This window comes from Hippoglossus stenolepis, chromosome 12, assembly GCF_022539355.2.
Source record: "Hippoglossus stenolepis isolate QCI-W04-F060 chromosome 12, HSTE1.2, whole genome shotgun sequence".
NCBI lineage: Eukaryota > Metazoa > Chordata > Actinopteri > Pleuronectiformes > Pleuronectidae > Hippoglossus > Hippoglossus stenolepis.
The window spans coordinates 13,432,864-13,446,848 of NC_061494.1; the positions used below are offsets into that span (position 1 = coordinate 13,432,864).

General features: G+C 39.2%; 1 protein-coding gene across 1 annotated transcript in view; it reads right to left on the reverse strand.

Moving 5' to 3' along the window:
• Nucleotides 1–9,176, reverse strand: part of hpse2 (heparanase 2) — a 54,357-nt gene extending 45,181 nt beyond the window's left edge. The window contains exons 1-3 of the mRNA XM_035173217.2: nucleotides 8,727–9,176; nucleotides 6,342–6,496; nucleotides 5,374–5,535 (exon numbers count right to left, since the gene is read on the reverse strand). Coding sequence (XP_035029108.2) covers nucleotides 5,374–5,535; nucleotides 6,342–6,496; nucleotides 8,727–9,019 — 610 coding nt within the window. The 5' untranslated portion in view covers nucleotides 9,020–9,176. The remainder of the gene's footprint in view (nucleotides 1–5,373; nucleotides 5,536–6,341; nucleotides 6,497–8,726) is intronic.
• Between the last annotated feature and the right edge of the window lie 4,809 nt (nucleotides 9,177–13,985).

Sequence of the window (13,985 nt, forward strand, 5' to 3'; positions counted from 1 at the left end):
TCGATGAGAGGCTCCTGGCTGTGACTGCTGCACCTCGGTGTCAGTTCAAAGAGAGGGGCTCCGAATGTTAGTGTGTGATATACCCTCTGCGATGTTTACTTAAACCTAACAACTGATTAGACATTGTAAACAGTCGTGTCACTTGATACGACGCACGTGAGATCAGACTAAGAAAGAGAGAAGGTTTAAATCAGGCTGCATACCATCTACCTGATCAGGACGCCAACCTTTGACTCATCTAGCGTTAAGATTATGCTCTTTAATCCGATTCCTTTTAGCCTTACCACAATTAATGATTATATTAATAAAAGTATGACCTCACAGATTTCAGAGTATAGGTTCAAACCAGCCTCCTGCTTTGTTTCATCCAACTGCCTAGTCTCCTTGCAGCTGGCTACTCTAATTTCTGCAGGGAGGGATTCATTCCATTCAAAGTGCTGCTTCATTTACTCTCACATGCATAATTCCTTTTGTGATTAGGAACATTCGAATTTGTGAAACAAGAAGTTATGAATGAAAATTAGTGTCTAGATTTATTTGGATTTCCGAAATTAACTAATGTAGGTTATTCTTCACTGGGAATCTGACCCCGTCCCATTTTGAAAACTAGGTTAGTGGTTGCTCCTTCCTGAGGAGATGTCCTACTTGTGACTTAGTCCCTCGGTCTCATCCACACCACTCCTCTTCCTCCTCTCCACTGCCTGTGTCCAAAAATATACAATAAGTGGTCCAACAACATGTGATTCAACACCCTTTTTTAATCTTATTATTTTTGTATCATTTTAATCATTATATAAAGTGTTTCTTACTTTTTTCTTTATTTATGAGGTTGTTTGTACTAATACATATAGTGAGAAAATGCTAATGTAGACCATCCACAGCCTTCTGCCAGGTTTTGTGATAATCAGTTCAGTTGTTTTTGTGTTATCTTGCTTACAAACAAACGAGGTGAAAACATAACCCCTTCAGCGGAGGTAAAAATCTGAAGATAAATCCTTGACACAGAATTAGTTTCCACCTCACTCTCTCAAGAGCAGCTGCCCACCTTAAAGCTGATAACATCCTTTCTTTGAATCTTGCTTCTCTAGAAGCTTCTCTAGATTTTCTTCTTGTTCACAAGTATTGCTTGGTTGATTCCTTAATTGAGCCATGTTTATTCTTAGAGCCTTAAAACACACAGACAAGGGGGTCACAAGTTTAACAGAACGACCGCCTCATTCTGCGAAGTATCAAATAAACATAAGGACTTTGGCACAAAGTCACAATATACACAGCTAAACTGAGAGTAAACATGACAGAGAGACCGGGGAGAGGTGGAGGAGAAGGAACAGATGAAAGAAAGGGAAGAGAAGAGAGAATTTGAAGAAGAGATCCCTGATGGAGGGATATGTTCCTGCAGAGCGAGACATGAAATGATGCTGACCATGACCTTGTCTGAGATCAGGGTATTTTCTCAAATTAATTCCTGTGTGTGTGTGTGAGAGAGAGAGAGGGGGAGAGAGCGAGAGAGAGAGAGAGAGAGCTTGGACTGGCCCCATTATGGATGGCTCTAACAAGGGTGGGTCAAAGGTCAGACAGTGGTGAGTGGAAAAGGATGGAGCAAGACTGTTAAAGGTCTTTTAAACACCACCTGCCTACACACACACACACACACACACACACACACACACACACACACACGCACACACACGCACACACACGCACGCACACGCACGCACACGCACGCACACACACACACACACACACACACACACACACACACACACACACACACTGATTGTTACCAGACAGTATTTAAACAAATACCTATTGCATCTGTATCCCTGTAACTCTCCACCTCAGACATGGAAGGTCCTTGAAAGGATTGTAGTTTACACAACATGCTTGAGTGTGATAATGAGAACATAACACCAACACGTTTGCCCTTTCACAGCTTCTTCAGCGTCATCACTGCTCATTTTGCTGAGTTATACTTCCCCTCTAAAACTCACAGACAAGCCTTTGTACAATAAATAATAATGTAGCAGCTCCACCTTCACTATCTTTGAAAAATACACCTCAGACTTCTGAAAAACATTCCCCCAGGGGCCGACCTTCAGCTCGTGTGTGTGCTTTGGAAGAAGAAGAGTTTCTGTGAGAACACTTCACAGTAAATCAGCCTTGGGTAAATAAAGTCCTTCTGCTTGGCTTCACTGCCCTCTCTCTTCTCTTCTCTTCTCCTCTCCTCTCCTCTCCTCTCCTCTCCTCTCCTCTCCTCTACACCAACATGTCTGACAATTATGGCACCTGCTCAGAAACAGCATGGTGCCACCCTTTGCCTCTCGACTCCATTTCTACCTCTCAAACCTTTATTGTATTCCTGTGGGGGATGGGCACAGAACTTATGCCAATGGTCTATGCTGTTGAGGGAATATATACTCGTGAGCTGGTTTGTCTCTGTCCAAACACCGGGTGGCGTTGTGGTTTCTATGCCACTTACTCAAACTGAGCGGATCAATAGCTACTTTTGCCACTGAGGGACATGGACGAGACGTTACCAAGCCGACCTACGACAGTTGCAGTCGGGCTACACCGCACCTACGCCGCCAATTCAACGCAGAGTTATAAACCGGCTTTTAATAAGAACCATTACAGCAGGAGTTAAAAAGATAAAATCCTCCATATGGTTCTAATCAATCAATTAAATTATGCAAAAACCTCGACTATGTGAGAAAATAACATTCATGCGGTGATTCATTATCGCCATAACTTTTACTGCATCAACACTCTCACATTGTTTTCACACCTGTCAAGTGAGTTTCAATGTTTACGTTTTTCAACCGAACATTCTACCGAACAGTAGCTTAAAGGAGCAACGCTATGTTTTGTCATCGGTAAATCATCATTATTTAAATTTTTACTCCACCGAGGAGACCGGATGACCTCCACGCTGCAGCACAGCAAAGTGAGCAAGTGGTAACATCCTCTTTGTGACAGGAAGCACTGGGGTTTATGGGAAATGTGGTCTTAATTTCGAGAGACATAAGCGCGACACCACATGTGTGAGACAGAGGCTTCATTTCTCAACCGTGGTTTTATGAGTTTACAGTTATACTTGATACTAAGATTCAAAAGTTCAGATTAGAGATACAAGAAAAGATTGTGTCGAGATTTTGCATTTCCAGATCCTCGTTTACACAAGGTGTAATTTTGATTACTTGTGGGCTTTATTTTCATTTAAAATAATAAGTACAGAGAGGATTGCAGAATTACTTTAGTAAAAAGAGAAAATGCACTTTCTTATTCTTAAATATTTTTCTATTTTAAAGTGAATTATCAAATATTCAGCAATTTTGTGTCCCATTTGTAAATATTATTTATGTTGTCTGTTATCAGATGAAAACATTTAAACAACAACATAATATGAGCATTATATGTACCCATCATCCTTTCATAACTCATTGAAAACCAATATCAGTCAACCACTAATGCAAAAAAATATAGTTATTGCGATAAATGTCACCTTATTATTTAAGTTTGAAGACACATCTCTGCTCCTGAGTAAAGATTGTGGTTCTATGTTCTAACAGCCAGAGAATCACAAATATCATATCGAAAATGGGGTTTTGTTATATTACCATTGACGAAAATTATATTGCAATAATTATTTATATTGATTTATTGCCCAGCCCTACAATGCTATTTTACCATTATTAAACTAGATGTCACATTATTATTGTAGGAGACTATTGTACAGTTAGATACTGGCTTTTGCAATAATCTGTGTTGCTCTTCCTGTGTGACCATCACACCCACACACTCATGTGTTTTACTGTTTCTTAAAAAATGAGCTGATGTAAAAACAATCTGATAGAACCCCACGTCCCAAAAAAATCTATAATTACTATCAGTATGTTTGATTTGAAATAAACATATATATTTTACTGATGAAAACTACTACAAAGTCTAACATGCTTGGCCCGTGTGGAACAACCTCAATTACTGTGGTGTCAAAATTAAAGGCTACGTGTGTCTCACTGTCTTGTAACACAAAATGTATGATAGTGTGTGTTACCATGTGACTCCCGACCTGAACTCGTGAACTGACTCCTCACACAAACAGCTCGAAATTCTTCTTTTATGTATTTGACTACTTTGATAAATGCAACAAAGACGTGTGTTGCCTGTTGCACTTGAGATTATATCTGAAAATCCACAGCTATGTTAATAATATTCGCCTCTATCGCTCACACTGCAACACACAGACGCACACTGCAGACCCACTATTACAAGGTTCTGTATATAATGATCAAACAATGTATTAAGACATTGAACTGGGACAACTCAAGGTAGATTTGGAGTTTTATCAAACTTATTGATATCTTTTCAAAGCTCATGGCCAAATATTCCGTGGGTTGTGACCAATACCACCTCTACACTTTTAACCATTTTAACACATTACAAAAGAGATGAACTCGTTGTCTGGGTTGCTGGTCAATGTCCGAGTTCAGATTTTTCTTTCTAGAGGTTCTTTGACGATCAGGACTCACATTCTGGGATGTTAGCGCTCCCAGTCCACACCACTGTCTTTTCAAGATGACGAATGTGTTTCTGTAGGAGATGCCTCCAGAGTATTATTATCGTAATAAATATTGTTAAATAGTTGTCTCACTGCCGTTGCTCCATTTAGTTATAGCCAGGGGTCAGCAAAAGGTTAAAAATCAGCACTATTTTTACTCTTCTGTTTGTTTTGTTATCAAGCTTCAGATCATTTTCTCTATTTCCTTGTTTTACCAACTTCGAACTTTTAATTCCAAGCTCTATTAGGAAAACTCAGCGTTTTTAGTCAACTCATTGACAACTCCAGGTTTGTGGACACATCCCAAAACTGTTGCGACTTTAACAAACAGTTCCTCGTTTCCATCGCAGTCAATCACGGCAACAGATAAGAGACGTAGCCCACCCAAAACCAGGACTCCAGAGTTCCTTCTGCGGTCAGGTTGAGTTAACTGTTACCAGTGAAAACGTCAGTGCTCTGTTTACTGGCCTCTGCTGCTGCACCCCTCTATCCATCCCCACATTCCTCCTTTACAAATTACATTTGTCATTCTGAAAGCTGATGGTTTACATTGGCATGCTTTGAACCTCGTGTGAGTGCACGCGCGCATACGTGCACATCTGCATGTGCATGACACAAAGTCCAAACTATGCTATTTGAGCACGGACAATGTGTCTCTTAGGATGTGAGCATGTGTCAAAAAAATACAACCCTTTACATATGTGAGTGTGTTTGTGTGTGTGCGTGTGTGTGCGTGTGTGTGTGTGTGTGTGTGTGTGTGTGTGTGTGTGTGTGTGTGTGTGTGTGTGTGTGTGTGTGTGTGTTTGATCTCCTACCTGTTATTGTGATGTTGCTGTAGATGTTGGACAGTTGCTCTTTCAGCAGGACGAGCTGTGTGGTGGCGGCCTTCTCCCTCTGCAGCTCCAGCATGATGTCGGGATGACTGGCCAGTTTGCAGCCCTTCTGGTTGTCCAGTGCAATGTCACTGCGCACTATATCTGCAGAGGGGAAGAAACAAACACAACTTCCTTATTTTGTTCGAACAATTAATTGCTTCCTTAAATCAAAAGTTAAAAAACGCTTGTTTGTTCAGTTTGTTTTGAACTTGACTACCCGGGGAAAGGTGCAACCTTTTTTTACTCATTTGTTGCTTTTTGATGCATTTGTTGCTTTTCCAATACAGAATATGAGTTGAAATCAAACTATTTGTATGCAGCTTTAAACTAATATAAATGAGTATACTATACTATACACCCTGTTAGAAAATACAATATCCATAGTGTCCTGTAAACATTCAGATGGCGTTTTATTAGGTACGCCTACATAAAACTCATGCAGTCCAAAGTTCTTACTTCATGAATGTTGAGACTGTTTTAAACACATGTTGATTCAAGTCCTTTTTGGAGGCTTTGAGGTGCAGCGAAATTGTGTTGCCCTGAGAAGTGTTTTCGAATATTGTGTCCACACTGTTTACTGAGTTGACAATATGTTAGAAGCACCTCTCTGCAACACTTTTTATCCGAATCCCAACATTATCACATCCACAAGAGTGTGGTTCACTGCAGGGTCCATAGACAAGCATGATAATTTTAGCTCGGTGTCCCTAATAAACTGGCCACTGCCTGTGTTGCAAGGAAAAGGACGCTGCGTAAAACAAACGGCCTGAACAACGCAAACCTCAGCAAGAATATAAAGTTTACTCTGTGCGTCACGGACAAACGAGGATCAGACGCCTGTTGTGCGTAAACACCGTCCAAAATTATACGTTGAGGCAGCCAAAAAAAAAGACGTCGTGTGTAATCACCGTCCTCGTAGTTCTTCAGGTAATAGTCCGGTCCCGGCCCTCTGAACTTAGCGAGGTTCTTCTGGTTGTTAAACTGCAGGAAGTCGGTGCGTTTTCCTCCAAAGCGCAGGAAGGCTGGAGACAGGCCGCGCGCCAGGGTCACCAGCCGCTTGGAGCTGGAGACACACAGAGAAAAAGAGTCAGAGACCAAGAAACACACAAACCAAAAGTTATCTGTGGCCTCAGTTTAGAAATAGTCCACAGGAGCAGAACACGTGAAAACGAATATGTCCCGTTTCCTTTTCCTTGAAATCCAAATATTAGGAAAAAAAGGCCTCGAGGAGAGATCTACAAAAAAGTCATTCAGCTCCACGGGCATGGTCGTTAAACATCTGCACTGTTTTTCTCCTTGACATCAGCGGAGACTTCAACATCTGTCACCCGGTGGAAAAGGCATCAGGAAGCAGCCACAGCAGGTAAGAGCAGCTACCTCAGGGAACAAAGCATTACAACAACACACGCGCACACTAATGGTTTACCCTGCACGAATTTAAACAGGAACAAGTTGAAGATTTATATGGACGTGAAATGAAGGAGTATTTATTAATCTGGTGCTGCAAGGCCGAGTTTAATTTTTTTTTGCCATAGTCAACTTAATTTGTACTTTCCTTTTGGTGCTTTTAATGTGAAGTTTGAAAGCAAAATGTTTCCCGTTTCACATTGTGTAATATCAGTGCATAAACTCAAATTAAAGCATAACACAATTTAAAACAAAAGTAAGTCCTGATGTTTTCAATATTAAATCCGGTTTTTACCTCATTCAGCAGCTGAACACCGGGTTTTCTCTACAGTGTTTGTAAAGTCCGTCTCAACTCGGTTGCAGAAGTTGTATGTGTTGCACTTGTAGTTTGCATTGAGTTGATGATTTGTTCTACTTCCTGCTCTATAAGGCCTGTTTTATATTAAACTAAATTCACATCATTTATTTGTTATACTTTTTTTTTTCACTTTTTCTGTTAATTCATTGGAAATGTTGTATTTTCTAAAACTTTCCACTAGTATTGTAATACATTTTCACATGAAAAAATACATTATTAAAAACGAAAAGGCCTATTGTTTTACATTATAAACTGAAAAGCCACGTGCAAAATGGTTCATAGTTCATATGAAGTGTTTCCAAAAGCGAAAAACAAGTTGGAAAACTTTTGCTTTGTTCAAAACCGCTTGGAAAAAAACTGGGATAAACTGTGGCCATCAGCCTCAGCAGTATATATAATAATAATAATAATAATAATAATAATAATAATAATAATAATAATAATAATAATAATAATAATAATAATAATAGAAAAATAAAAAAGTCACAGCCAGCAGGCCTGTAGATATTTATACAGTAAAAGCTGTGCAGGTTATTTCAGCTTTATCAACTATAAATCGAATTGAAGCTTATGAAGTCACATGTTTGTTTGTATATAGTAAAGTAAATGAATGAATAAAAGATGGAATAATAGAGAAATAAGTCATAAAAAATAGTATCAGGGGAAGAATGGAGCACAAGTAATCTGATCGCTCTTTTACCCACAAGGTTCCAGTTTATGAAATGTGCTGTAGAATATGGTGTGATTCTTTGCTCCATAGATCATCGACAGTAGATCACGTCTGACAAAGACTCGTACGTGATTTAGAAGCTGAACTAAACAATGTTCACGACGCTGTTAAATCCACATCCAGCACCTGGCGAGCCATCAGTCTGAACACTGCCCTGATCTACAGTTAAACATTAGAATAAGCCCGGAATTTATGGAGTTATTTTGCCAGGTTTGAATTTCAAAATGTCATGTTTCATATGGTGAAAACGTGTGCGAGTTATAGTCTGCGCTGCGTCTCCGCTGAAATCTTTGAAATGCTCTGGAGTGAGAAGTCGCAAAAATAAATGAGAGCTAAAAAAACTCACCATGCATTTTATAAAAACATTGAAGCAACATGGCTGGCGATGGACTCGAGGGATTTTTCTGTGGTTTTAAGAAAAACAAATGAAAACCTCAAAACCAGATTTAATAACTTGTGACACAGACACTCAGCAGAGTGAACGGGTGTGGGGCCCACGGTTCAGTCCAGTGTTACCAGGCGCACTGGAACAACAGTTACAGACATAATCCCAGAATATCTTATTAACAAAACCTTCACCTGCAGTGCTGCAATATTAAATCATCTGAAAGGTCTGGATTATATCAGTCTCGATAGAATTCATTCAGTAATGTGGATCATTGAAGTGAGGGGGAAACGTGCTGGCTCACTCCATAGTAATTACACAACGTGGCTTCGTGCGTAATGGATAAAACCACCGCAACACGTTATAGACAGCGATACGAATCGGGCTTTTGGTAAACTGACGCTGTTTGGTACCTCAGGAAGTCCAGCCAGCCGTCCTTGATGATCGAGGGGTCCAGCTGCAGAGAGAGGAAGTTCTCGTTGAGGACTCGGAGCGGACTGCGGGTGTTGACATCCAGGAGAATCAGCGTCCTCTCCATGAAGCCCGGCCGCTTCCCGCCGGCTGCAGATCTCTGATACGTGGAGGAGGAGGAGGAGGATGAAGAAGAAGAGTAGGAGGAAGAGAGCACCGACTGCACCATCAAAGTAGCCAAAGATGCCAGCCACATGGAGGACCAGGGGAACGCGCACGGTGGGGATTTGGGCATCTTTTTAGGTTGGAGAGTAGGAGGATCACTGTGCGTAATGACGTTTAAATACGAGGAGAAGATTGAAAAATCCCAACTAAACAAACCTCGCTGCCGTAAAGTTCGATGGTGGATCTTTACCTCGGTCTCATCGATCTGCTCATGTCTTCCTGTCTGCTTGTCTCACCCTCTCTCTGCCCCCCGCCCCCTCTATGGGTTTTTTGGGAGCTGCTCACAAGAGCGCACGCCCCGAGCCAGCCTTCCCGGCTGTGAGAGCCAGAAGCTGGCAGGAGGAGAGGAGGCAGCACCGCCCCTCCAAGGTTCTCTGAGGTATGAGTCCAAACATCTCCAGCGAAGGTTTCTCAGCTCGTGTGGCTAAAAATACAATCTTAGGTGGTGAGGCTGGGATGTCTTGGAACAAATTTAATTATAGTAGTGATTTCTGGTTAAATAATTCTTAATATTTTTCTTAAAACGTCGTGAAATGGTACAATAATAAAAATATTTTTTGTACAAAAGCTCATTTGATTCTGAAAACAAAGTGAAACCTGATTTAAAACATGGCTTCGCGTATTTACCTGTTTTTAGGACGTCTTGATGAGGGTGGAAATATGATTTCTGGTTTAAAAAGTTAAAACGCCAAGTGGCTGACACACACGTTATTCGGATAAAAAAAATAATCATCTATAAATAATGGAAATATTATCTTCCATTTGATGAAAAACATGATTCTAAGTAAAAATACAAAACTTTAACAGTAAAAAACTAACTCGTGGACTTGTCTGTGCTGCGTTTAAACGGTGCGTAAAGGCCTGTCCGGGAATGGAGTTATGGGGTTAAACTTGCTTTGGAACAGATTTTACCATTATAGGTTCATTTCGACGGCATAAGCTAAAATCCACATGATACTTAGATCCCTGACTGACGGTTACCGTGGCACATTTCTAAGACTTTCAACTCTTGTAAATCAAGTGTTCCAACAGAAAATGTGTGTTATGGGCCCACAACAATCCAAAGGCTGCACAGTTAGAATAACTGCTTCAAAACAAGAAAAGAAAGTTGTCAACAGTTTTTGGACAAAGTACAAATTTATTTCACAATATTCTTAAGACTTTTGACATTTGGTGATTTTAAAGCGCTCAAAGCCAATTGTGGATTTTAAGTTCCCACACAAGGAACTCACCTATAAACTCTTTATATGACCTTTCTCTCCAGATGCTCTCGGGCACAGTCGAGAAAGAAACGTACCAAACAAAAAGCAGTGTGTTGTGATTTTTTTTTAAAAGTTTAAACTCCAAGTCTCCTCGATGTGGCGGAGGTTGTGGTCGTTCAAGGTCACTGCTGCCTCACAGATGAGCCGCATACACGACATGTGAAGAAAATGTACAACGTGTAAAGCCCGGTTTAAATTTTCCGTTCCGACCCACAGGGAAAAGAAAACAGCTCAGGAGTATATGTCAAACCGCAACAATTTTCCAGGGTGTGAACATTACGCGCTTTTACGCACGGTGGATTTCCATTAAAAGCTTTGAAATAATCCAGCAGGATGTACTGATAATACCGCATCTGTGAAAATCCTTCTGCACATAAAGAGTTCGGGAGGTCGGGGTCACTCTTGAGTGTCGTACAAAGATGCAGCCGATACGTACAGTGTCTTGGAATCGTGCATTAACTTTAACAAGCATTGCATAATTAACTTTATTTTTATTTTATTATAGTCCTTTATATCCTGCAGAGGCCTATACAGTGGATCAGCAGAAAACCAAACATCCACCCTCGACATCATAATTAACATGTGGTTTCAATGGAAGCAAACTTCTTGTTTTCAGTAGAAAGTTATTTAAGTATCTAAAGGCTAAATGTGGAATTAGCTCCTAAATGTTAAACTGTGTTGTGGGACATTAGCACGTCATAGGTATAATTGTTGGGGATTTCCATTTTTTTCTCAGCAAAGTAAACCCGAAACTTTACCCAAACAAAACACCAGTGTAACTCTATAATGTTTCACAAGGAAATTAAATGTTTACCTGTGTGATTATGGTGGTTTAGAGCGTTTCTATCAACTGTTGTACTCTCTCTATATATATATACAGTATCGTTTACTGTGAACGTTGCAGCAGCTTTATATGGATGACCTCACCTAGTGACCGACAATAGAGGAGGAACCAATTAAAGCACTTTCGAAATAAAAACTGAGTTCATGTTTGTCTGACTGATTTTATTAATTGATGAAAAAGCAGCCATGTGCAGTAATACAGAAAATTGTGGATGTGATACATTGAAATGCATCGTTCTGAATCAAATCGTTGACTCCTGAATCATAATCAAGTCGTGAGGCTAGTGAAGATGCACACCTCTAGTGTATGATGGCCAAAATGGCCACTAAATCCAAAATGTCCGACTTCCTGTTGCATTAATCAAACTGGTGACAGGACTTTTTTTCCGTCCAGTCATGATACACGTGTGTACCGAATTTCGTGAAGATCGGTTAAACCAGGCAGAATTGCTGCGTTTTAGGGGGGGCTCTGTTGAGTCATTTTGCCACAACCATTTCCAATTACTCCAGAATCCGTAAATTTTCACCCATGCCTGATGAGCCTGCGAAGTCTGGTGAGTTTTCAATATGTTCAAGCCTTCAGCTTTGCTTTGATCTCATTGTATCTCTCCTGAAGTTTTCTCCAGTCCGTCTGTAAACTCAGCAGAGTCTCTTCTGTTTTGCAGAGCTGGATATTGAGGTCAGCACTGAAACTCTTCTCCTGTACCAGCAAATCGAAGAGCTCCAGATTTGGATTTAGCAGACTCTCTTTCTCCTGACTGAGTTCTGATTCCCGCTCACATGCCTCTAGAATTATAGTGTCATCTGCCACCTTTTACTTATTTTTCATTGTCACCACTTCCTCACTGGGCTCCTGATAGTCATCGTACATGATCTTCTGCAGTTCTTGTCTGCTCTTCTCTTCATTCTCCTTTGCCCTCAGTTCACTCATTTACTGCACTGTTGAGTAAGTCTGAAATGATTGCGACCAGCCATACTAACACTCTGGATAAAGTAAATCAATTATATGTAATATAATATTTTCAAATGCATATCAATCAGTCTATACAGTATATACTGTTATATTTCGAGTTTTATTTTGTTGATCTAGCTATGGTTAGCTAGCTAGAAAAGAAGCTAGCTAGCTAACAGCTAGTTAGTATTGTACATATTTCTCTTTCTCACTAGTAATGGATTGTAAAATAAGAATTACATCAATTACATCAGCTGTGTGAAATGAATGGTAGGTGTTCCATAGTGAATACATACTGTATGGGTCATTTTTGATCACTGTGTGTAAAAGTGATGTAGAAATACAAAATTTAGGTTTGTTTATAAAGTAAGAAAGAACAAAGGGGGGAAATTATTTGTGGTAATCAAAAACCAAATATTTCATGAATACTTAGAATATTAAATGATAAAATTCATTTATTTTAAAATTATAGCAAAGAAACACTCATGCATGAAATAACACAGGAAATGAATACTGGTCATATTTGACCCATGTTGTGCATTAGAAGGTGATAGTGATACACAAATGATTTGTATTCAAAAACTAACTAAGGAACATTTTAAATAAGGATTTGAGATGATCAAAAACAAGTTAATTTGGGAATACCTGAAAAACTGAATGATGAAATTCATTCACTGCAAAGATGTAGAAAATACAAACTGAGCTGGGTTAAGCTGAATGAATAACACTTGTTTGTGACTGACTATTTAACTCCAGCCAGGCTTTATATAAAATAACACTTCAAAGGATTCATTAAGCAAATAATTCATTGTTGTCAGTTTGCTGTGATGTCACGTGTCAGTGGTCATAGTCTCATGTCTTAGACTGTTGCAAAGAACAGATCTTAGTGATAGGGATAGCGCCACCTACTGCCAAACGGAGGTAAGCCTCGTTTTACAACTTTAATTCGATTTACATTAAGCCCTAGTTTTATATATGTTATTGCATAACATATAACATGTTGTGGACATCTATTAACTTAGAAGTACTGGCCATGGTATTAATGGGACCAGGTGAGCTTTTAATACACGATTCATTTAGCAGAATATCCCATAATAAGTTTTTTGTTTTTTTAAACATCCTGGAGTTTAGAACAAACATACAAATGTTTTGTTGAGGATCCTGAAGTGATTTTTACAAGGAAATGAACTATTGACTTAAGTTCTTATGTTTTATTTGGTCACTTATTACACCACCCACATATATAGTCTTTACATTATGATACAAGTGAGGGGGTTTTAGGCAGAAAAGGCACTTTTTAAAAGTTCATTATTAAACATTTTCATTGAAAAACTTTTTCCATTAGAAAACAGCCTGTGTGACTTTTATTTGTTTTATAAAAACCGGATGTGATGGAGCAGTGAGGCACTGATTCGTATTTCACTGCTGATCCTCGGAATTTTGTGTTTGTGCGCAAAGTCTTTTTCTCGCAGTTTTATTGCGGATGTGTGGCTGATGGGAAGCAGAGAGCGGCTTTCACTGGTTAACACTTGGCACGACTGCACTTCAGTTTCACACCTCGTGACAAACCAACAAAGTGTGGTTCCAGGAAATTATTAGTAACAATTATTATCATTATTATGATAATTATGATCATAATAATGATAATCTTCTTCTTCTTCTTCTTCTTCTTCTTCTTCTTCTTCTTCTTATTATTATTATTATTATTATTATTATAAGTAGTAGTAGTAGCAGTAGTAGTAGTACTAGTAGTAGTGTTTTTCTGACCTTTCTGCACATAATAAATATTTCATTTGTATTATTAACATTTGCACTTCATCTGTATTCGCCCTATTAATAGCTGGAACTTGTGTAATATATTCCATGAGATATAAAAGTTTTATGTGACAGTCTTTTCCTTTTCAAAGCTTTCAAAGGATGAACGTTTGTTCTTCTAAAAATATAATTTGATATTACAATTCTTTTATCTGTCCAGGGAC